Source organism: Vitis vinifera, chromosome 17, assembly GCF_030704535.1.
Source record: "Vitis vinifera cultivar Pinot Noir 40024 chromosome 17, ASM3070453v1".
NCBI classification, from domain to species: Eukaryota; Viridiplantae; Streptophyta; class Magnoliopsida; order Vitales; family Vitaceae; genus Vitis; species Vitis vinifera.
In genome coordinates this window covers 3,112,780-3,137,052 of record NC_081821.1, presented here as the reverse complement: position 1 = coordinate 3,137,052, position 24,273 = coordinate 3,112,780, and the positions used below count along the sequence as shown (strand labels likewise).

The window sequence follows — 24,273 nt, the reverse complement described above, 5'->3', positions numbered from 1 at the left end:
TTGTGCATAGTAGGAGGTTGGATAGAGGAACCAAGTTTGAGTCCTTTGGTTGCGAGAACAGCACCATAAACCGCATCTGCATTGCCAGTGATCATAACAGATTGACGGAGAGCTTCGCGGCGGACATGGGCATACGCTTGCTCCACAGTAGGGAATGGACGAAGCTGCAACACGTCGCCCCGAATCTTATCTAGTCGATCATCCAGGCCATCCAAGAAAACATACACTCTGTCTTCTTGAAGAAGAAGATTATAGTTGTGAATATCAACTGCACACTCCATAGGATTAGGGCGGCGGAAGTCAATCTCATGCCACAACCCTTGGAGGTCATTGTAGTATTTCTCAAGGGAGCCTCCAGTCTGTTTAAGCTGCGTCACACGACGTCGAAGATCATAGACCTGAGACGAGTCACTACCATCAAAGTAAGTGGTAGCAATGGAATCCCACACCAACTTAGCTGTAGGAAACCGAATGAAATTCCCTATCAAAGAGGGATCCATGGAGTTGATCAACCAACCTTTGACAATGGCGTTGTCAGTGCGCCATTTTCGAAATGTTGGATCCGTCGAAGGTGGTTGTGGTATATCACCATTGATATATCCCAACTTGTCTTTGCCAGAGATATACATCTCGACAACTTGGGACCAGAGAGCATAGTTGGTTCCATCCAATTTGATGCCAATCAGAGCAGTAGAGGGTTCGGTGGTCAGAGTTGGTGGTTGGACTTTGGTAAGAGCTTCAATCATCTTAGCCGTGATTTCAGAGAAGAGGGAATCGGATTGAGACACAGCAAGCTGGGGTTCTGCATCGGACGACATGGTGGGCGAGGTAAGAGATGCAATGTTTAAGATAGGTGGGTACCAGGGTTAGGCTCTGATACCATGTCAAAAAGTTCTTCTTTTTCTATTCAATATTTTTCTTATTCTATTACCACAACCCTACGAGTATATATCAGAATATATTTTCTATTCTAAGCTATACAGATTTTGCTCCTATAATTAAGCTAACCTGTGAAGGAAAGAAATCTCATTTTCTATAATTACTCTAATTTCCTTTTACTATACAACTCACGCCAACATACTCCCCCTCATGTCGATATCCTTGAGTTAACGCATTCCAATTCTGTGTATTAACTTCTTGAATGTTGAGGTTGGCAATGATTTTGTGAATAAATCTGCTAGATTATTACTTGAGTGTATTTGTTGCACATCAATTTCACCACTCTTCTGGAGTTCATGTGTATAAAATAATTTTGGTGAAATGTGTTTATTTCTATCTCTTTTAATATAACCCCCTGTTATTTGTGCAATGCATGCAGTATTATCTTCAAATAATATTATCGGGTTACCTTTGATAAAGGAGAGTCCACATGATTCCCGAATATGCTGGATCATAAATCTTAACCATATACATTCACGACTTGCTTCATGAATTGCCAGTATTTCTAAATGATTTGATGATGTGGTCACCATTATTTGTTTGACAGATTCCCATGAAATAGCAGTACCATTGTAATTAAACACATACCCTGTTTGTGACCTGCCTTTATGTGGATCTGAAAGATATCCTGCATCTGCATATCCAAGCAATTGTTGCTTTAATTCCCTTGAGTAAAATAAACCCATATCAGTAGTTCCACGAAGATAACGCAATATATGTTTGACACCATTCCAATGTCTTCGAGTTGGAGTGGAACTATATCTTGCCAATAAATTAACAGAAAAAGCGATGTATGGACATGTACAATTGGCAAGATACATAAGTGCACCAATAACACTAAGATATGGTACTTCAGGACCAAGTAACTCTTCATCCTTTTCGCAAGGACGAAATAAATCCTTTTTCACATCAAGTGATCGGACAACCACTGGAGAACTTAAAGGATGTGTTTTATCCATATAAAAACGCTTCAAAACTTTCTTAATGTATGTTGATTGATGTACTAAAACTCCATTTGGAAAATGCTCTATCTGCGAGCCGAGACAAAATTTTGTTTTTCCAAGATCTTTCATCTCAAATTCCTTTTTCAAGTAATTTGTTGTTCTTGTGAGCTTTTCAGGAGTTCCAACAAGATTGAAGTCATCAACATACACTGCAATAATTGCAAATCCGGTTTCTGATTTCTTAATGAAGATGCATGGGCATATAGGGTTATTCATATACCCTTCTTTTAGCAAGTATTCGCTAAGACGATTGTACCACATGCGTCCAGATTGTTTTAATCCATACAATGATCGTTGTAACTTGATTGAGTACATGCTATAAGGCGTTGTATTATTTGCTTCAGACAATTTAAATCCTTTAGTGATTTTCATGTATATATCATTATCCATGGATCCGTATAAATATGTTGTAATAATATCCATGAGACGCATATCCAGTCCTTCTGAGACTGTCAAACTAATTAAGAAACGAAATGTGATTGCGTCCATGACGGGAGAATATGTTTCCTCATAATCAATACCAGGTCTCTGCAAGAAACCTTGTGCTACTAATCGCGTTTTATATCTTATGATCTCATTATTTTCATTGCGTTTTCGTACAAATACCCATTTGTACCCAACAGGCTTTACATCTTCAAGTGTTTGGACTACAAGTCCAAAAACTTCTCGTTTTGTTAACTCTGCCTGTATAGCTTCTTTCCATTTTGGCCAATCATTTCTATGTCGACATTCTTCCACATTTCGTGGTTCGGGATCTTCATCATTTCTTATGACTTCAGAGGCCACTTGGAAAGCAAAAATATTGTTAATAATAATATTATTTCAATCTCATTTTTCTCCCGTATGTACATAACTTACTGAGATCTCACAATTTTCAGGTACCTGTGCCTCTTTAGGGGTTTCTTGTTCAATATGTGCCTCTTCGGGGGTTTCTTGTTCAATATGTGCCTCTTCAGGGGCTTTCTGCATTATTTGTGCCTCTTCTAGGGCTATAGATTTATCAATTTTAAACTGATCAGTCATTTTAATGGTCTCTTCTAGAGTGCTAAGTTTTTCTTGGGTTCTCCTCTTCCGAGGAGTTACATCCTTTGAGCTGACAGGTTTACCACGCTTCAGGCGTATCTTAGATTCATTTGTTAACTGTCCTACAGGGACATCAATCCGTGATGGAGTATTTGCAGCCGGGATATGTGACTTTGTCACTTTCTTTATATCAATGAATGCATCTGGTAATTGATTTGCAAGATTTTGCAAATGAATGATCCTTTGAACTTCTAGTTCACATTGATTTGTACGAGGATCAAGATGGGTCATAGTAGATGTCTTCCAACTAATTTCTTGTCGTTCTTCAGGAATCGACTTTTTTCCCCCTAATGATGGGAAAACACTCTCATTAAAATGATAATCCGCAAAGCGAGCTGTAAAAACATCGTCTGTCAAATGTTCAAGATATCTTATGATAGATGGAGAATCAAAACCTACATAAACCCCAAGTCTTCGTTGGGGACCCATTTTAGTGCGTTGTGTAGGTGCAATTGGTACATATACTGCACAACCAAAGATTCGTAAGTGAGAGATATTTGGTTGTTTTCCAAGCACAAGTTGTGAATGGGAGTATTCATGGTAAGTTGTAGGTCGAATACAGACTAAAGCTGCAGCATGCATAATAGCATGTCCCCAGGCGAAAGTAGGTAATTTGGTTTTCATTAGTAATGGTCGAGCTATTAATTGGAGACGTTTGATGAAGGATTTTGCTAAACCATTTTGGGTATGAGTATGAGCAACAGGATGCTCAATATTTATCCCTACTGACATGCAATAGTCAATGAATGTTTGAGAAGTAAATTCGCCAGCATTATCAAGACGTATTGTCTCAATTGGATAATCTGGAAATTGTGCTCGTAATCTGATTATTTGTGCAAGGAGTCTAGCAAAGGCTATGTTACGTGTAGAAAGGAGACAAATATGTGACCACCTAGTAGAAGCATCTATTAAGATCATAAAATAACGGAATGGACCACATGGTGGATGGACAGGCCCACATATGTCCCCATGTATTCTTTCTAAAAAGATTGGTGACTCATTTATGACTTTAGTAAAAGATGGTCTGATTATCAATTTACCTTGTGAGCAGGCAGCACATGAGTATTCATTGGGCGAAAGAATCTTCTGGTTCTTTAGTGGATGCCCATGTGAGTGTTCAATTATTCGACGCATCATTGAAGACCCTGGGTGACCTAGCCTATCATGCCAAAGGACAAAAAATTTTGGGTCGTTGAACTTCTGGTTCACGACAACATATGATTCAATAGGCTTTATAGTTGTATGATACAACCCAGAGGAGAAAGCTGAGAGTTTTTCCATTATAAGCTTCTGGCCAGATATAATGGAAGTAATGTAAATATATTCTACATTATCTTCATTCATAGTTTCAATATGATATCCATTTCTGCGGATATCTTTAAAACTGAGCAAATTTCTTCTGGATTTGCTAGAATATAACGCGTCATTTATATGGAATCTAGTTCCATTTGGCAACGTTATGTTTGCTCTTCCAGAGCCTTCAACTAAGTTTGTAATACCAAATATGGTACTTACATTAGCTTTTATTAATGTCAATTCGAGGAAATATATTTTATCTCGAAGAATTGTGTGTGTGGTCGCACAGTCTGCGAGACATACATCATCCTCATTCATCTTGAGACCAAATAACACATGGATTTCAGATATAACAAAAAAAAACAAGGCATGATGTAAATAACAAAGTAAATCAGATGTAAATATAAGACATAATAATATATTATTTCATATATAAAGTAACATCAATCAATGTTAATTTTCTCATCGTTTATCAAATGGTCTATTTTTTCATTGAGACCTCCAAAGAAATCAATGTCATAGTAGGTTAGGTCCAATCCATCACCATCGGTAAAGTTCATCTCTATCTCTTTTCCTTTAGCTTTTATTGATGCTTGGTAAAGGTCGACCAAATGTTTGGGTGTACAACAGGTACGCGACCAATGCCCCTTCATACCACACCTATAACAATTATTCTCATGGTTCTTAGGAGGTTTATCTTATAAACGCTTCCCATTTTCTTGTATTGTCTCAGTATTGTTCCACTTCTGGTGGTGCAATGAGACTTTCATTTTTTGAGAATTATTACTATAAGAACCATGGTATCGGGAATTTCTTCCACGACCACGTCCTCATCCTCGTCCACGTCCACGAGTTTGGGACGATATTGCATTCACTTCAGGGAATGGTTCAGATCCAGTTGGACGAGACTGGTGATTTCTCATCAAAAGCTCATTATTTTGTTCAGCAACAAGAAGACATGATATTAATTCAGAATATTTTGTAAATCTACGCTCTCGATATTGCTGCTGCAGGAGCACATTCGAGGCATCAAACGTAGTAAAAGTTTTCTCTAACATGTCTTCCTCTGTGATTTTTTTCTCCACACGGCTTTAATTGAGAGCTGATTTTGAAAAGTGTAGAGTTGTATTCACTAACAGTTTTAAAATCTTGCAACCTTAGGTGCATCCAATCATATCGAGCTTTTGGGAGAATCACAGTTTTCTGGTGGTCATATCTTTCCTTCAAATTACTCCATAGAGTAAAAGGGTCATTTACTGTAAGATACTCATTTTTTAAACCTTCATAGAGGTGATGGCGAAAGAAAATCAATGCTTTTGCGCGATCCTACAGGGATGCTTGATTTCCTTATTTGATCGTAGCTCCAAGGTTCATTGCATCAAGATGTAATTCAGCATCAAGGATCCAAGATAGATAGTTCTTTCCCGAAATGTCAAGTGCCACAAATTCGAGTTTTGTGATATTCGACATTATCAAATAACTTCATATATATAACAAAACAATATTATTAGAATTAGTTATAATAACTTGATAGCATTGGTTTAACTTTGATTATAAACAAAATCAAATAATTTGTTTATAACTTTTAATAATATGTAACAAAACAAATCAACAATAATATAAATATGTAAAATTTTATTCTATATAAATAACTTCAAGTTTAAGATACGAGAATTACCTTCAGAGCAATTTGTGCTGATAACGTGTTGTAAAATAAGGACAAATACAATGCAAATCAAAGTAATAGAAATGAAATATATCTTACTTTGATATATAATAGGGAAGAAGAAATCATAGAAGAAAGTTGAGAGAATGAAAGAAAGAGAGAGAGAATGAGGGGAAGAACTTTTCTTTCTTTTTCTCGGGATGTCTATTACAAGAGACGGAAAGCCCTTTTTATAGGTTTTTCAAATGGCTTCTGATTACTACTCGAAAACCACATATTTTAGATACTAACTTTCATGAGTTTCACACCTTTTGAGTAGTAATTATGCCTAATATGCCCAAGTTATACATTGCTACCCTTGCAAGAGATACTAATGGTTCTTTGTTGAGTTTTGGAGATATTTTAAGGTGATTTTTGAAGCATGGAGTGACAAATGGAAAATGGAATGGAGGAAGATACATAATGTAGATGAAGAGGAAGAGGAAATGCACTTGGACCAAGCTTTGGAGCTTAATTGAAGGTGGTGGAGATGGATTAAACATGAAGAAATGAGAGAAATTGTAAAGAGGAGCCGGAATAGCATGATTTTCGATTTCGCATGACCATGTGAAATTTTCGCACAGTCATGCGAAATGAAACAGAGAGGGTGTGGCTGCAGCACATAAGGAAATTGTGAAGAAGTGATTTCGCATGACCATGCGAAATTTTCTCACAGTCATGCGAAACGCTCCATAAGAACGAAATTGAAGCTGATGGATTCTCCGCTTCGCACCATCATGCGAGATTGCTAGGGGCTCGTGCGAAAATGCATTCTCTCCAGATTCCTTGATGAAGAAGCATCCGGAAGACCTCTAAAATGTTGCCAAGTGTCCTTTTTACCTTGGCCTATAAATAGAAACGGGATTTACTCATTTGAAAACTTTTGATTCATTTTCTAATTGTAAGACTTTTCATACTTCTTCTCTCTATAAAATTCTTCACGTTCCTTCAGTTTCTCTTATTTTCTCGGTAGCCAAACATGTCTTGTGAGATCAAATCTCCAAGCATGAGTGGCTAAATCTCGTTTTTCTCGAAGGAGGGAGGATCTAGAGGCAAGATCTATGGTGAATTAGAGAATTAAGCTTGAATTGCAAAGGTAATTTGATTCAATTGATTGATTAATTGAAATTTAGGGATTTTTCTCTTCAAATTGTCTTGGATGATTACTACAATGCAAATTAGGTAGATTCATCAAATTCTTAATGCTAGATTTGATGAGATTGAATAGTTGCATTGTGTGAATCATTGGAAGATAATTTAAGATAAATTGAATTTATGATTCAAATTGATCTCTTGGATTAGATTACCTAATTTGAAGAGAAATTAGATCTAGACCTAAAGCTAAATCAAAAATCGGTTTAGATGAAAATTTAGGTTTTCAATCTAACTTGATGAAAATTAGATCTTAACACCTATTCACCATGGTAATTGCTCTCTAGAAAATCCTAACTCCGAGAATCTCACATCTTATTAATTTTCTTCTCTTTTTCACTTCATTTTCAATTCAATTTGAATACATTGCTATCTTGAGATTTTATCATGCAATTTCAAGTAAATTTCATTTTATCACCATCATTTCTTATCATCTCGTTCAAGCCTTAATTACCGAGAATAATCCATCCTTGTGGACGATACCTAAAAACCACTATACTACAGTAGTTTGTACTAAAACCATATTTTTGATCGGGTACAAATTGCTATAGAAGAGTGAATTAGGTTATAAATTTTGTTTTGATCCAACAAACGACAAAATCTGAGCGATCAGCTTCTATTAATATCCCCATTAATGAATATTAATGAAACTCATAAATAACATTAATGATTTCCATTAATGAGTATTAATAGAAGTCATAAATAATACTTAATTAATATTAATGTGGTGACATTCATTACTATAATTATAACATTTATAACAATTTACATAATTTGTTTGATAAATAGATAATTATTAGATTAAATAAGATATTAATTATATAAATTTATATAAGATTTAATTTAATTTGATTATTAAATACGAACATTTAATTATTAAATAACTCAAGTGTGTTATACGCCGTGTTATTTGGAGCCGCAAAAGTGGATATTTCGAATACTCTTCTTTAGAGGCTCTGTATATTCCAGGAAACAACTTTGACGAGTCAATGGTCCAAGTTGGCTGCCAAACAAGGAGAGAACTACCCAATAAACCACATCTTTATATAAGCACTCAAAAGACCATGAAGGTGACAAAATCAGAGACTTGAAGTCTTGGTTGGGTTTTGGTTTTGCAGATTTTATCAGAATGGGAGAAGAAGTGAAGGTGATTGGATCTATCAAAAGCGGTTTCTGCGTCAGGGTTGAGTGGGCTCTTAAACTCAAGGGGGTGGAGTATGAGTACATAAAAGAAGATCTAAGGAACAAGAGCCCCATGCTTCTTAAGTATAATCCTGTCCACAAGAAGGTCCCAGTGCTTGTCCACGGTGATAAACCTATTCCTGAGTCACTTGTCATCCTTGAGTACATCGACGAGACATGGAAGGACAACCCTCTGCTGCCTGAAGATCCATATGAGAGAGCCATGGCTCGTTTCTGGGCCAAGTATGCTGATGAAAAGGTAGTAGAACTCTACTTCCTTTTGAGATTTTTTTTTTTTTTTTTGGAATTTAATCTTTCTTCTTGAAACCAGTGTATGTTTGGGGCATGGGAAGCTTTCAAGGCTGAAGGGGAAGAAAAGGAGAAGGCCATGGAGTCAGCACTAGAATCATTTGCATTTCTGGAGAAGGCGATAAAAGGGAAGAAGTTTTTTGGAGGAGAGAAGATGGGGTTCTTGGATCTGGTAGTGGGTTGGATACCTCACTGGCTCAGTGTTTTAGAAGAAGTTGGAGGCATGAAGATGCTTGATGCTGAGAAGTTCCCATCACTCCATGAATGGGCTGAGAACTTCATCCAAATTCCACTCATTAAAGAATGCATTCCACCTAGAGATGTCTTGGTCAACCACTTCCATGCTACCTTCAGCTCCTTGCGCTCCTTATCTGCCAATAAGCCATGATTTTTCGCTTTATTTGAAGTCATTTGAGTAACGTCTGTAGGGTTCTTGAAGACCAGGAAAGGATGACTGGAGAAGCCCTGAAAAGGATTGGTTTTATGTCCATTTTTTCTTTTGTAGACTCTGCTTTGCTGGTTTGAAGGATATTCCTCACATCCTGCTTATTCTGCTACAATTTTAATACATTTTTGTTTCTTATAAAGATTCTTCCTGGCATAAGGTAATGGTTTTTAAGTTGATCCAAAACCTGGTCCTTCTCTATGTGAACTTTTTCATTAGACTTTTTTACCTACTGTTATATTTTCATAGGATTGCAAAAGACCGATTATGATATCATTTGTAACCACTCACTGCTTCCCAAAGAATATTATCCATCTTGGACCAATGAGTTTTCATGATTTTAAAACTCATTTACCAAAAATTTGTTGTACTAACAACAAAATAGTTCAATTGGACAGCTGACTGCAATGAAAAGGTTGAAAACAAAACTTGTACACTCTGAATTATAATACTCCAAACATGTACTTAAATCAAATTTAATATTTGAGCAGCTTAAACTTGATCATGACAGTAAGGACCCAAGCAACAAAATTACAAATTTGAAAATACGAATTGGAAAAGCTGAACTTTCAACTGCAAAATTCAACTTACAGAGGCACTTGGTGGCCAAGTAATGAAGTACACAAAGTCTTAACCAATGAGGCCATACACAATAACTTGTTCTTAACGAAATGGAGAACTTTCCAACCCCATGTCTATAAATTCACAATCCAAGGCTTTTAATAGAGAAAAAACATAAGTTTGATTTCAACTTTATAAACTTCACAATGGGAGAAGTGAAAGTGCTTGGAGCTTCTCTAAGCTTTTTCTGTTGCAGGGTAGAATGGGCACTGAAGCTCAAGGGTGTAGCATATGAGTACCTGGAAGAAGACTTGAGAAACAAGAGCCCCATGCTTCTCCAGTCTAACCCTGTTCACAAGAAGGTCCCGGTGCTTGTGCACGATGGTAGACCGATTGCCGAGTCCCTTGTCATCCTTGAGTACATAGATGAGGCATGGAAAGGCTACCCTCTATTGCCCGAGGATCCTTCTGAAAGAGCCAAAATCCGATTCTGGGCAAGATTCACTGATGAGAAGGTAATTGAACATTGTTTTTCTCTTTCCATTTTCCATGCAGGCAAACATCAGGAATAGGCACTTAAAAAGAGTTTTTGAATGCAGTGTGTGCTCGGTGCCTGGGCTGCTTGCTGTGCCAAAGGACATGAACGAGAGAAAGCTATAGAGTCTGCACAAGAATCGCTGAGTTTTCTAGAAAAGCAGATTGAAGGGAAGAAATTTTTTGGGGGAGAGACGATGGGCTTGCTGGATCTGGTGGTGGGTTCACTGCCTAACTGGATCGAATTCTTGGAAGAACATGGAGGCATGAAGCTGCTGGATGAAGAGAAGTTTCCATCCCTTTATGAATGGGCTCAGAAATTTATCAACATTCCAATCATCAGTGAAAGAATACCAACAAAGGAAGAGCTGATAAACTACTTTCAGGGAGGGCAAAACAGCAGACTTACTACTGGAAAATGATCAGTGATTCTACTGGTTCTGAGTTTGACCTAAGTTTATATTACAGGAATAAATGGAGGGTAGGTGTTTATCTGTATCTGTCTTTCAAGGAATAAAATCCAAAACAATCACAGCCTCTGGGAAAATAAATAAACACTGATAGCAGCATCATAGACTACTAACATTCTGCTTCACTGCCACAGGCTTCTATACTAGTCTGTTTGCTTCAGGGGCAAAATAGAATATTTTGAAGTACTGTATTATCTACTGATAACCAACTTCATCACCCTACCAGGGATACACATATGCTAGGTAGACAAAAATAAAGTCTCAAATTCAAAAAGTACTGATGTTCATACTAACTAATATCTTCATAGTCGATCTTCATTAAAGTTATCATAAGCGGATTGTTCTTGTAGTTACTTCATCTTTACTTCTAAATCAACTGAGCAACTGAACAACTCAATATAAGTGATCTTCAAACAACTGAGCAACTCAATATAAATTCATAGACAATTGAAATTTTCAGAATTAAAATGCCTTGTATGGGTGGAAAGCTTTTTGGAGCATTTGACAGGTATGTGAAATTCATCCTTTTCTTTGTTAAAAGAAAATATATAGTGCCTATTACCAAAAATGACACAGAGAGGATATAAATGTGCCGAGAATTATCAAACGATGCAGACCAACAAAACCTAATTACTTTATGGACCATTAAGTAATCGTCAAACTAATGAATCAAAGCCAAGATAATTCAATGAAGCAGCTTCCAACAGAAAGCCTTCTGTCTTTGTTTTTAGCATAGCTGGATGAACAGCAAAGGGAGGGTAAAGAACTTGGAGTTTTTCATTAAGGCTTGGTTTGGGTACTTCAAATCCTACGGGTTCGAAGTTTGTTCTTATAGTTTCCTCTAATAACAAATTTTACACTTCCAGAATAAGGTAATGCAGCTTCCAGTTTTCAATTTTTGAGGTCGTGTTCCAAGTTTTAAGCATAATGAATATCACATGGTATGATGCCAAAAGCTTCATTTCTTTCCAAGATTTGCATTTCCATTGAAACAAATATCACTTAGCCAAATACACAATTTACACAGAGTACATACCAAATTCCTTGTGTACATAGCTTCAAATCTAAACAAATGAACAATTTCTATTGTCAAGGAGAATACCATGTATGAGTCTTTAACTGAAATTTGAAGGAAATCAAGAACTCATGACACGGCTGCATCTGCACCAAAATGCAGTCCCCCCACTTCTGCCTCGAGCAACTGCTATTTCCTCATCAATGTAAAACCAGATGAAGAAAGGATCCTTTGTGCCTGGCTCCCTGTCATCTTTTTGGCCAAGACTGATTTCTAAAGGGTTAAAAGGTCCAACCTTGATCCGAATGCACTCAAAAATGAATGCCAATATTCTCTTCTTCCATGAAAATCTGCCTTCAAATGTTAAGCACCCAATTGGTCCAAGATATACCCCATTCTCAATTCTCTTTCCCTGACCATCCAAGCCAGGAGTTAGCAGTTTCTAAAGTTGACAAAGAGAAAACCAAAAGTTGTTCATACTTTGTCCCTCGATTAATGAAGGAAAGCCATTGAAAATTCATGCAAATTAAAGAACAGAAAGCACAAGGACGGTCAACTTCTAGATGGTGCTTTAATAAATATAAAATTTGCAGACAGATAAATGGGGTGACATTAGGGGAAGATGCACACAAACACCCATCATATAATCATCAGAAATGAACATGGGTTCAGATCTCTTTACAGATTGCGAATCATATAATTTCACATGAAGGCCAAAAAAAGAAACCAAAAGTAAGAGAAAGACACCAGTTTTTTCAGTAGTGAAACATAACCAATAAATATCCAAGATTTCCTAGTTCAACAACTTAAAACAATTTTATTATTTTAGAAAAGAGAATTCCTTCCTCAGAGCTAATTCAGTGAACACCTTATGAATTACTTTTACTATATCGATTTCGTAACAATGAATTGGCAGAAAAGGAAGAAAAGGTATAAGAATGCTTACAGCAGCATCAAACCTCTGAACAGCAGTGAGAGGGAAGTAGCTACCACCCTTTAACTGTTTCTACAATTCAGGGAAAAAAATAGGAAAGAAAAAAATAAATAAGCATCAGCTTTGAAGATACAAGTGAAGAGTGAACCTGAAAAATAAACAAGAAATATAATCAATTAAACCTGAGCAGTGAAAATAAGCATCCAAGTCCTCCCTGGGGACTTTGATCCACCCAGGGTATCGAGAAACCCAGAGGGATCAAGGTTTGCTTTCTCAATCACAGAAAGAGCAGACAGAACCTCCTCTTTTGGTACCCGTCTAGTCTTGGCAGCATTTTTCAACACTTTCACACTTTCTTCAACTTCCTTGGCAACATGAACAACTAACTCAAATTAATCACAAAGAAAATAGCACAATCTATCACAAAGAAAGTAGTTTCCAATAACTGAAGCAAAATATCCTTTTTGGTTGCTGAGAAAGTGCACAAAACAGAACAAGACAATAAAATTTTGTAGCATTTTTCAGCCTTTCCACATTCTCCTCAAATTCCTAAGTCACGTGAATAGTAACCAACTCAAATTGCCTAAAAACAGAATAGTATAGTCCAGAAAAAGCACAAAGCTTTGAGCAATTGAATCAACTACCTCTGTTTGGTTTCTGAGAAAACTGCAAAAACAGAACAGATGGCAAAATTTTATGCCTTTTATCTTATATTGTTCTGACACCCAAAATCCCAGAACCCACCTGAACTAAGCCAAACAATTAAAAACCTAACAATCAACACAGAGTTTCTTTTATTTCCCCACAAATTATCAGCAAAATAAGAAACAAAACCAAGGGATTCTTCTCAATTAAAAAGGCAAAAAACAGCAAAAATGAAAACCATGAGAAGATCATCAAATGGGTGCATGAAAAAGCATACTTCACTGGGCTGTTGTTCCTGAACGGCAATGGGTGTAGTGATAGTTTGGTTGTCTTCATCAAGGGCAGCTCTGGTCTTTCCTCTGTGAAATCTTGGAAGATAGGTGTGTGAGATCTTGGGAGGAAGGGTGGTTTTGGTTATGCAGGAGAGTTTTGAGGGTCTGAGGAAGGTATGAGTTGAGTTGGAAGTGACACAGGTGAAGGAGGTTGAGAGCAAATTGGAAGGTGCAGCTGATGATGAACCCATTGCTGCAGTTCTTGTTGCATTGCTGCGGCAGGCAAGAAGCCATTTGTTTTTTTTCTTTTTCTTTTTATTTTTTTTCAGTCACCCAATAACTAGTGGATTAGATTCATAGATCTTCTAAATTCCCTTCTCTTTTCGCCCCCTCTTATTTTGACCCAATGAAAATCTAAATTAATCACCCTTCCTATAATGAAATATTTCACACCATAGTCAATTTTATACTTTTTTTTCCCTCCTAAAAATATTAAGAAAATTAAAAAAAATGATGGAAAAAAGATTTTCCTTGATTTTACTAGACAAAAAATATTTTAAAAATTAAAATTTTACATGTTTTTGTATTATTTAATTTTTACATAAAAATTTATAATAAAATCAATTAATTTAAAATAATATATAAAAATAAGATATTACCTTTAAATTTATTTTTTATTTTTTCTCTTACATTTTTCATCAATTTTTTAAAACCAAACATGGTGTTAAAATAGATTTTGTAGGATTGCAACTTAGACGAGTTGGTCAGGTTGATAGCTAATTTGAGCCCAACTCCCCAAGGTATTCAACTTAACTTCATTCTCTAAGTTCAAGTTGAATTTAGGTTTTTTAAACTAGACTTGAGTAGATAAAGTTGTATAATTCAAATTTTACTTATAATATTCTTTTAAAGAAATTTCTATATATTTATATGAAAATTTAAATAGTAAAAAAAGACAGCTTCAATATAGCAACAAAAAGAAAATTATAAATTTTTCTAAACAATAAAAAATAATATACGATATAATATAATTTGATATTTTTTATTAGAAATATAAAAATAAAATCAATATTATTATATAGAGATATGCATTATAAATATTATAAAAAAAATATCAGATTCAATTTGACTCAAGTTGTGTGAACTTTGACTTTAGTTTAGTTCAAATTGAGTTCAAGTTAAAAAAAAATATCATTCAAACTTGATCTAAAGTATTGAAAATAAGGATCCAAATCTACCAAAATATTATATTAGGTTTGAATTGAGTTTGGTCAACTCACTCAATTTGCACCCTACCATTTTATAGTGATTTAAGGAAAGTTTATGCTTCCTAATATAGGAGTGATTTGGGGAAATAAAAAGGGAAAGGGTTTTTTTTATTTAATTGAAAATTAATATGTTTTGAAACTTTTTATTATTTTGTTAGTTTTATTATATATATATATATATATATATATATATATATATATATTTATATATATTTATTTATTTACAATTACAAAGTTGATATGAATATATGTAACTAAAAGAAAAGAGATGATTAGACATTGGATTATCCAAATACATTTATCATAATCTCTATATTCAAATAATACATTACCATTTCATATGATTAGGAAGTTTGATGAAAGTTTAGGGATAGTAGTTTATTCATAAACATTATTACTACTTCAAAAAAAATATATATTAAAAACAAAATTAACAAAGAAATCATATTAGAAAAATAATAGAAAAAATGAAATTAAGTGTTAAAAAAAGAATAAGATAATAGTTTATTGAGAAATTAAAAAAAATTGAAGACACAAGGAAAGGAAAACAAGTATGAATGTAAAATCATGGAATATAAATTTAAAAATATTTAATATTAGGGAGTGTTTAGTAAAATTTAATACTTATTACTTAATAATTTAAGTATATTTTAAGATAAATTATACTTAAGTTATTAACTTATAACTTATTTATTGATTTTTATTTTAAGCATTAAAATCGTTTAATAAAATTAACTTAAAACTTATTTTAAATCATCAAACACATTTATTTTTATAAATTATAATTAGGGCAAATAAGGTAATTATGATAAATAAGAATAAAAGGTAAAATAAATATATGAATTAAAGAATAGGTTAATTGTTTAGCTTTTGACTTTAATTTATATTATTAAGTTATTTTATTAAATATATTTATAATTTATTTAATGATTTAAATTAAATTATTAAATTAAGGTGATTTACCAAATACTTAATTTTATTTTTTATTTTGAATATATTTTTAATTCAAAATTTCTCTTGATAATGGTTTAGGTTGTTAGAATAGTAGAGGTTAGACTATTAACTTTTTATTTTTTTTATTTTTTATTCTCTATTCTCTAATAGTTATAAGAAAGATGGGAAGTAGTATGCTGATTTTTCTTTTTCTTTTTTAAATATTTATTATTCTTGGGTGAACTGTGATTCACCAAAAAGAATATTAGGAAAGTCGTTGGCACATTGCCACTGGCCTTTCCCTAAACAAAAGGGGCGCTTTTTGTTCTTGGTTTCAATTCCTTCCATCTAGCGTCACAGCCACCCGTATGGCTGTGACCTCGGGTCCCACCTACTATTCAGCGGAGTTGACCATTTCCACAACCACACTTCACAAAATGCTGTCACGTCCGCCACATCACAGCCCTCCTTTCTGGCTATCTAAGCTAATGGACAGAGTTGCGAACTTTTGCCAGACTGATGAAGCGGCGTCGTTTTAGTGGCTGCATCAGTATCATCTCATCATAGACGCTCACGCGATCGGGCCCTTAAAACCCCTCCATTTGCATTAGATCAGAGTCTCTCGCACACGCTCACACCAATGGCTTCTCGAAAGCTTCTCTCATCTCTTCTCCGGACCTCCGTCCGCCGTCCGATCTCCAGGTCCGTACTCTCCAACCCTAGATCTCCACTCCCTCGTCCTTCTCCTGTCGGCCACCTCCTCGCCCGCGCGGCTAACTATGCCAGCTCCGCCTCCGCCGCCGCTCCTGCGGCCTCAACTCCCTCTGCCGCCAAGGGGGCTGGTCCCAGCGGCAAGATTACAGACGAGTTCACAGGCGCTGGAGCCATCGGGCAGGTGTGCCAGGTGATCGGAGCCGTCGTGGATGTTAGATTCGATGAAGGTTTGCCTCCGATCTTGACGGCACTGGAGGTTCTGGACAATTCGATCCGGTTGGTTCTGGAGGTCGCTCAGCATTTGGGAGAGAACATGGTGAGGACGATCGCTATGGACGGTACGGAAGGGCTTGTCAGAGGACAGAGAGTCCTCAACACTGGTTCTCCTATCACTGTGAGCTCTCTTATCTCAATGTGCTAATCGTCATCTGTTAAAATATGTAAATTTATGGATTTTGATAATTCTCTAGATCTATGCTCAATCTCATCACTTTCTAGATCTTGTGATTGGATTTGTTTTCGATTTCGTTGGTCTTTGTGGTCTGGCTCGTCTCACTCCCCAATATTGACAATGTACCCTAATGCTGAATGCGTACCGTATGCTTTTACGGTCACACATGCGATGTATGATAAATTGTATGAATATATGTAAAAGTAAATCTTTGTCCTGTTTGGTTTGGCGTTCATGGCCATGTTACTGAAAATTGGTGTCTTTTCCTAGAATGGCAATGTGCGAACATTTTGTTTAGGATGTGTTGCTTCAGTTGGTTTGTGGCGCAAAAAAGGAAAAGAGTGATTTCACCGTGCTTTTGCTTGTGGAGAGTGAATGTTGGATTTTTGAAATGCTTTGCTTGCTTATAAAATCAAATATCAAATCAATGCCACATAGAAGAGCAGCAGAAGTACATTCAAAATGGTAACTGAAAAAGACCTTATTTTACCATAATTTGACTAATTGTGCTGAAGGCTTTTTTAGTGTTAGTCAATGTACTTGTGTTTATGTTAGTGATTTTGCATTGTTTCTCAGTTATCTTGTTTTGTGTGCTTTGGCACTGATCTCTTTTCACGTATTTGGGCTTTAGGTTCCTGTGGGTAGGGCAACCCTTGGACGGATCATAAATGTTATTGGAGAGCCTATTGATGAGAGGGGTGACATAAGTAAGAAACAAGAAATCCTTCCCACATATTACCGTGTAGCCTCTTACTATTTTATATTAATAGGCACTTTCAGATTATCTCTTACCTTTTTGATAGCATTTCATTATTTTTTCTCCTATGCAAAGCCCCTTTTACGTTTTTATTTTTAAGTTTCAAGAAAATCTTTTTATTTTTATTTTTTAATTTTTAAAACTCAAGCACGTCTCTTTTCTGATATTTTTTACTTCAAAAAGGAAAAAAAGAAAAAAAGAAAACCAGAAAACATGTTTTCAACCGGCAATATGTCATCCTGAATACAATTTATTTTAATTATGGATTCCACAAATTGAGTTTCTCTCTCTCCACTACATGCACCCATGGACACATAGCCAGCCACCCTTTCTTTGTTTTATTTTTTTTATTGATGTTTGATTTAATTTCAACAGAAACTGATCACTTTCTGCCTATCCATCGAGAAGCTCCATCCTTTGTTGATCAGGCTACTGAACAACAGATTCTTGTTACTGGAATTAAGGTTTGTTGGTTTTCTTTTCATAATTTGTTTATTTAGAGCTGTATGCTTGTCTAATTGGTTAACCCCATGTATTACAGATTTTAAATATTATCCGATCTCAGTATTGACATTGATCATATCTTTTTTTCTTGCAATATTTTCCAGGTTGTCGATCTTCTTGCACCATATCAAAGAGGTGGAAAGATTGGGCTCTTTGGTGGTGCTGGTGTAGGGAAAACTGTTCTTATTATGGAACTTATTAACAATGTTGCTAAAGCTCATGGTTGGTTCCCATTCAAATTTATTTTGAAAGTGCCTTAGTTATTTCTTATTGATTTGTATGGTCTATTGAATCTCATATCTCTCTTTCTTCAGGTGGTTTCTCTGTCTTTGCTGGTGTGGGAGAACGCACTCGTGAGGGGAATGATTTGTACAGAGAAATGATCGAAAGTGGTGTCATTAAGCTTGGCGAGAAGCAGGTCTATTCCCATGAAATTACTGTGCTTGTCCTACGTTGGTTTTGTTTTGTTCGTTTAATGTTCTAGTTATATGTGTGTATGTGTTTATATATATATATTATAACTCTTGATTATATTCCCCTCTATTTCAGAGTGAAAGCAAGTGTGCACTTGTGTACGGTCAAATGAATGAGCCTCCTGGTGCTCGTGCTCGTGTTGGGCTTACTGGTCTTACTGTGGCTGAGCACTTCCGTGATGCTGAAGGGCAAGATGTGCTCCTCTTTATTGATAACATTTTCCGCTTTACCCAAGTAAGCTATTCTTTTGCAAAACATAGTTGAATGAAAACTGTTTATATTGCAACTATATGTGTTAATCTGGTCTGCTCAATCTTTCTGCTCTGCAGGCAAACTCAGAGGTGTCTGCTTTGCTTGGTCGTATCCCATCTGCTGTTGGTTATCAGCCTACCTTGGCTACAGATCTTGGAGGTCTTCAGGAGCGTATTACCACAACCAAGAAAGGTTCCATCACATCTGTCCAAGCTATTTATGTGCCTGCTGATGACTTGACAGATCCAGCTCCAGCAACCACTTTTGCCCATCTTGATGCCACAACAGTGTTGTCTCGTCAGGTATTTAATCCAGTCTTGTTTTTTATCTGAAGCAATAGGTACATTTTTCCATTTTCTGGCATTTTAACTCTAGTGTCGATTTCTTGTAACCAGATTTCTGAGCTTGGTATTTATCCTGCTGTTGACCCCTTGGATTCCACATCTCGCATGCTCTCCCCCCATATTTTAGGAGAAGAGCATTATAACACTGCTCGTGGCGTTCAGAAGGTTCTCCAGAACTATAAGAATCTTCAAGATATTATTGCCATTTTGGGAATGGATGAGCTTAGTGAAGATGACAAGTTGACTGTTGCTCGTGCTCGTAAAATTCAAAGGTTCTTGAGCCAGCCTTTCCATGTTGCTGAAGTGTTCACGGGAGCCCCTGGAAAATACGTAGAACTAAAAGAGAGCATTACCAGTTTCCAAGTGAGTGTCATTTTTAAGAATGATATTTCTTCACTTCTTAATAATATCTGGTTTTTGTGTGCATTACAAGGGAATAATAGAAGAGACACATATACTTTCTTTTTAGGATCATAGTATTTCAGTGCCAAAGTCCAAAATTATAATAGAAGTTATGCTGATTGGTCTTGGAAGATAAGTGTGAAAAAATTTGCAATGGAAAGTGGTTAGGTCAATATAATGTTTGTAGGCGCTAAAGATTAGTTGTAATTGGTGCTCAGGCTCTATGGCTGGTGGAAGAGATAAGTGTGAAGATGGAGGCTTAGACTTTTGGAGTGGTTAACAAACATTAATATAGAACAAAAAGTAAAAGACAATAATAAGATAGCAGCATGGGAAGATGTCTTGTTAGTCACACCCAGAAAAACCCAAATGCATGAATGCTATTTTATTTTTTATTATGTTCAGAGACCAAGATTGTTTGATGCTGTGCAGGCTGCTACTTGCTTAACCACACCTAGTTATATGCATTAAACCCTCTCCAGTCTAGCCTAAGAAATTTTAACCGATTACTGATCAGGACCATCATTTAATTACATTTTTAGATTGACTTTTATTGCACTGCCAAACAGACCCAAATTAATTATTGGAAACAAAAATCAAAACAGATGGTTATTAACTTGTCAATGCCAATCTGAAAATACCAATCATTTTTGAATTATTTCTGGAACATAGATGAGTAAATCCAACAGACATGTGCATGTGGAGGTAGAGTTCATTGTGGCTCCCATATCATTCTCAAGATGCCAGATTAGGGCTTGAGCATTAGAGGTCTGTATCAATCTACTTCGGAGGATTTAGAAAATTAATGACTTGTTTGTTATTGTTGTAGCGGTACTTACTGTTGTTGTTATGTTTTTTTTTGGGGTCTATATCTTACTTAGAACAAGTTTCATTTTTATTTTTATTTTTCATTTTGAGAAATCACTTCCTTTCCTTTTGCTGAGATTGTGATTGGATATGTGAAATAATTCATCTGTTTTTAATACCTTTGCCATTTTATATTTTTCCCATTTGTCATGAAATATTGTTTCTAGTTTTTCATATTTTTTTGGGAAACTTGTGTTTTGATGGGACCATTTGACAAATATATACTTTTTGGAACCCAACTTTATGAAATCTGAAAACCAGCTTTTAATGTGAAAAATTATATCTTTTTTATGCACTCTAAGCAGGCTGCATTTTTTGTACCAAGATTGTTTTTTTTTTTTTTTTTCCTCCCGTACCCACCATCCGCCTCTCCTTCCTCCCCAGTGAAACCAGCCGTCTGCGTCATCACCGACCACCACTCACACCTCTCTTCGGTCGGCAATCTCCCCCTCTCTCTCTTTCCCTTCCCTCTTTTTCTCTCTTTCCTTCCCTTTCGACATCACCAAGAGAGAAGAAGGCGGTGGCAATGGTGGAGAACCAGGGTCGGAGGGAAGAAGGCACGGCCGGTTGCCATTGACGGCGTCAACCAGCAACTCTCGCGGTCATTGATGATGGCGGCAGCGGAAGCACTACTAGCGTAGGGAGAGACGTTGAGGAGGGGCGGGAGGGAGGCCGATGAGGGCGAGGGCGACTCAACTCTGGGTAGAGGGGTCTCTTCCTAAGCTAGTGCTTCTACTGCCGTCAATGACCACGAGAATTGCTGGTTGCCGCCGCTAATAGCAACCAACCGCGCTTTCTTCCCTCTGGCCTTGGTTCTCCACCATTGCCACCACCTTCTTCTCTCTTGGTGATGTCGAAAGGGAAGGAAAGAGGGAAGGGAAAGGGAGAGAGAGGGAGATTGCCGACCGGAGAGAGGTGTGAGTGGCAACCGGTGATGACGCCGGCTGGCCGGTTTCACTGGGGAGGAAGGGGAGAGGCGGATGGTGGGTATGGGAGGAAAAAAAAAAAGGGGGCAATCTCAGTACAAAAAATGCAGTCTGCTTAGAGTGCATAAAAAAGATATAATTTTTCATATCAAAAGCTAGTTTTCAGATTTCATAAAGCTGGGTTCCAAAAAGTATATATTTGCCAAATGGCCCCATCAAAACACAAGTTTTCCTAATTTTTTGGTGTGATGACTCCAGTTCCATTATATGTTTCTATGTGATGATTCCTTCTGGAGAAGGGATCTGTGTTTTCTAACAAATATAGAAAACAAAATGCAAAATTTCCATTTCCAAGGTCGAGATTGGTTCTGTTTCGTTACATGCTATTGAAAAAGAAATGGAAGATATTCCATTTTGCTGTTGGGTTGCACCTCCTCTATTGTTAGCTGCTTCTTAATAAATTTATCTTTGCCTGTAAAAGCAAAATGCTCATGAGGCTAGTCTAGCAGAATTGTGCCTGTAGAGAAGGTGATATTTTTCTTTAGTTTGGGAAGTAAAGTCAGAGTATTGGTATGTGTGTGTGCGTGCATGTGTATACATACATACATATATATATATATATAGGTGAATTTTAGTTAAATAAATATCAAAAGCCGAATCTTTTTGAAATGGTTTGAAGTCCTCAACAACATTTCGATGATATATAATTAGGTCTCTGAGGGGTTCACTGCATCTGGTCTCCTGTTACATGGAGGCAAACTTATGGTTTCAACTTCGCATGTTGCTCTTTTAACAGAATTTTGATTGCATGATGATTTTTGTCTTCAACTTTTAAAATTTCATCTGATGTGATGCTATGTTGTGTTTCTCACTTTACCAGGGTGTCTTGGATGGAAAATACGATGATCTTTCTGAGCAATCTTTCTACATGGTTGGTGGAATTGAAGAAGTTATTGCCAAGGCCGAGAAAATTGCCAAGGAGTCAGCTGCTTAATTCAACCCAGTTTGCTCCCTTGTTCTCATAAAAATTGGAAAAACTAATAATTTAGTTGGAACCGACATGCCCAAGAGCTGCATTTTTTCTTTTTAATTTTGAGATCAAACGATATCTGGATTTTCCATTAGAAGTTTTACTTTTTTGTTAGTTGTAGGAAGAAACATGAGTTTAGGGCATGCTTTTCCCCGGCCCCTTTTCCATTCTGTGCAATAAGAAAGGTACATGCTTGTGTGTATTTAATATGCTTGTTTGAATCCAAAACCTTATTTTGTTTAAACCACTTTGAAGAAACCTTAGTAGGGATGCTTCTCATTTTAACTTGATCTTGAACATAGAAAAAAATTCCCATGAACTGATCCTGTTATCCATATCCTGATTTCTCTATGCCAACGATCTCCTTCAGATTATACACTGAGGACACATTGTGAATGAAGCCAGAGGAACCCAAATAGGCACCCCCATGCACAGTTTGGCATAAAAGCGCGGCAAACCAAATAACTGATTTCCCAAACTCTATTACACAAAACACTTCTTTAAGTTTCTTACAGTAGGACTCAAAAGGGTTGATCCTATACTTCATCTCAAAAGAGTTGTTCTCACATGTCATGTAATCACTTGGGCTTCAAGATGATTGTAGTTGTGGTGGGAGGTAGGCTCTCCATTCTCTCAATGCTGAAACGTCCATCTCTTTATTGCCTCTTCCTTCTCTTGGGCTGGCTGGACATGTGATGTACTGTTATGTTTGAAAAGTCCACTTCTCCTTACTATTCCCTGCAGCCATCATCACTCCAACAAACATACAGAAAAAGTAAGAATCATAACCAAAACTTGATGTGAATTAACCAGCTATTTATCATCTCTTTATTGTCTTATTGGCCATGTACATGAGGCGGTGACCCTAACATGCCCAACGTTAGGTTGGAAATGAGTTGAGAATGATTTCAATAATGAGTTCCATCTGGGTGGCCTGGAATGTCAGTATCATGCGTCCACCATCTACAACCTCTTTAGCTCTTGCTTTTTCATACTGAGCTGAGTAAGCCTCAACAAACTCATCGCAGCATTGGAGTAATAGATCCTTTCTTTGTCCCAGGCAGGAGAACTCCTGTCTACCACCTCTTTTGACACTGCCGAAAGCCGGTGACTGGAGCAGGAGGAATAGACAATGTGAAGAGAGGCACTGGGAAATAGGCTAGAGTAGAAAGAGCCCGGTATCCCACCAGCATGATATTGCCTGTTGGGAGGGAGGGATGTGAAGAGAGTGTTGAAGTCACTGGTGGAGTAGTTATCATTGTAGAGGACTAGGAATTCGGGGATTTGAGAATTGAGTCCTTGGTTTTTATGCTTGAGCTGAATGGCCTCCAATATGTTTTGCACTGGAAGGAAGGTGTTAAGTCTCAACCGAGACAACAAGATCAGATTTATCTTCTTCATTAGTCCACCCGTGGGTCCAAACTTATCTTTATAGCTAGAATTTCCATAAAAATAATCTAATAAATTGTACATTATTAATCTAGTTTGTTATTTTGTATTAACATCATAAATTATTTTGTATTATTATAATGTAAGTATATCTATATTATAACTATAATATATTTTTTACTTGCCTGTATTTTATAATAAAAGTAATAGTTATAAAGATATTTTTTAACACCTTATTGATATTCAACATATTATGGATATTCACATCATCCACTTGATGTATTGAAAAAAAAAAAGGAAAAATTTATATACAAAAATTAAGGGAAAAAAAACTATGTAAAGGAAAAATGTATAAAAAAAATCATATGATATTTTTAAAATTTTTTATTATAAAAAATAAAAATCAATTAAACATT

General features: G+C 36.2%; 4 protein-coding genes across 4 annotated transcripts; 3 read left to right on the top strand and 1 right to left on the bottom strand.

The window, feature by feature from the left end:
- The first annotated feature begins 8,166 nt into the window (after window positions 1-8,166).
- LOC100264717 (probable glutathione S-transferase) lies at window positions 8,167-9,257 on the top strand. The gene is made up of 2 exons (XM_002280640.5): window positions 8,167-8,620; window positions 8,693-9,257. The coding sequence occupies exons 1-2, from the start codon at window positions 8,309-8,311 to the stop codon at window positions 9,056-9,058; spliced, it is 678 nt and encodes a 225-aa protein (XP_002280676.1). The 5' UTR covers window positions 8,167-8,308; the 3' UTR covers window positions 9,059-9,257.
- Window positions 9,258-9,367: 110 nt separating this feature from the next.
- Window positions 9,368-10,765, top strand: LOC100257608 (probable glutathione S-transferase). The gene is made up of 2 exons (XM_010665352.3): window positions 9,368-10,191; window positions 10,276-10,765. Exons 1-2 carry the CDS (start codon window positions 9,883-9,885, stop codon window positions 10,630-10,632), a joined length of 666 nt encoding a protein of 221 aa, XP_010663654.1. The 5' UTR covers window positions 9,368-9,882; the 3' UTR covers window positions 10,633-10,765.
- An 859-nt stretch (window positions 10,766-11,624) lies between these two features.
- LOC100252476 (uncharacterized) lies at window positions 11,625-13,940 on the bottom strand. The gene is made up of 4 exons (XM_002277776.4): window positions 13,552-13,940; window positions 12,812-12,994; window positions 12,642-12,701; window positions 11,625-12,107 (listed from the first exon to the last, which is right to left on the bottom strand). Exons 1-4 carry the CDS (start codon window positions 13,795-13,797, stop codon window positions 11,817-11,819), a joined length of 780 nt encoding a protein of 259 aa, XP_002277812.1. The 5' UTR covers window positions 13,798-13,940; the 3' UTR covers window positions 11,625-11,816.
- A 2,237-nt stretch (window positions 13,941-16,177) lies between these two features.
- LOC100259544 (ATP synthase subunit beta, mitochondrial) lies at window positions 16,178-22,712 on the top strand. Its single transcript, XM_002280788.4, has 9 exons — window positions 16,178-16,855; window positions 17,544-17,619; window positions 18,045-18,133; window positions 18,278-18,395; window positions 18,488-18,591; window positions 18,723-18,881; window positions 18,977-19,201; window positions 19,295-19,606; window positions 22,319-22,712. Exons 1-9 carry the CDS (start codon window positions 16,388-16,390, stop codon window positions 22,430-22,432), a joined length of 1,665 nt encoding a protein of 554 aa, XP_002280824.1. The 5' UTR covers window positions 16,178-16,387; the 3' UTR covers window positions 22,433-22,712.
- Window positions 22,713-24,273: the final 1,561 nt, after the last annotated feature.

What these genes read in the sequence shown, in the direction of transcription:
- LOC100257608 (XM_010665352.3), top strand. Translation starts at nt 9,883, where the DNA reads ATGGGAGAAGTGAAAGTGCTTGGAGCTTCTCTAAGCTTTTTCTGTTGC. An exon ending in CAAGATTCACTGATGAGAAG is followed by an intron (nt 10,192 to 10,275) that starts GTAATTGAACAT and finishes TTTTGAATGCAG; the next exon opens with TGTGTGCTCGGTGCCTGGGC.
- LOC100252476 (XM_002277776.4), bottom strand. Translation starts at nt 13,797, where the DNA reads ATGGGTTCATCATCAGCTGCACCTTCCAATTTGCTCTCAACCTCCTTC. An exon ending in AGGAACAACAGCCCAGTGAA is followed by an intron (nt 12,995 to 13,551) that starts GTATGCTTTTTC and finishes CATGTTGCCAAG; the next exon opens with GAAGTTGAAGAAAGTGTGAA. An exon ending in TGCTTATTTTCACTGCTCAG is followed by an intron (nt 12,702 to 12,811) that starts GTTTAATTGATT and finishes CCTGAATTGTAG; the next exon opens with AAACAGTTAAAGGGTGGTAG.
- LOC100264717 (XM_002280640.5), top strand. Translation starts at nt 8,309, where the DNA reads ATGGGAGAAGAAGTGAAGGTGATTGGATCTATCAAAAGCGGTTTCTGC. An exon ending in CCAAGTATGCTGATGAAAAG is followed by an intron (nt 8,621 to 8,692) that starts GTAGTAGAACTC and finishes TCTTGAAACCAG; the next exon opens with TGTATGTTTGGGGCATGGGA.
- LOC100259544 (XM_002280788.4), top strand. Translation starts at nt 16,388, where the DNA reads ATGGCTTCTCGAAAGCTTCTCTCATCTCTTCTCCGGACCTCCGTCCGC. An exon ending in ACACTGGTTCTCCTATCACT is followed by an intron (nt 16,856 to 17,543) that starts GTGAGCTCTCTT and finishes TTTGGGCTTTAG; the next exon opens with GTTCCTGTGGGTAGGGCAAC. An exon ending in CAATGTTGCTAAAGCTCATG is followed by an intron (nt 18,396 to 18,487) that starts GTTGGTTCCCAT and finishes CTCTTTCTTCAG; the next exon opens with GTGGTTTCTCTGTCTTTGCT.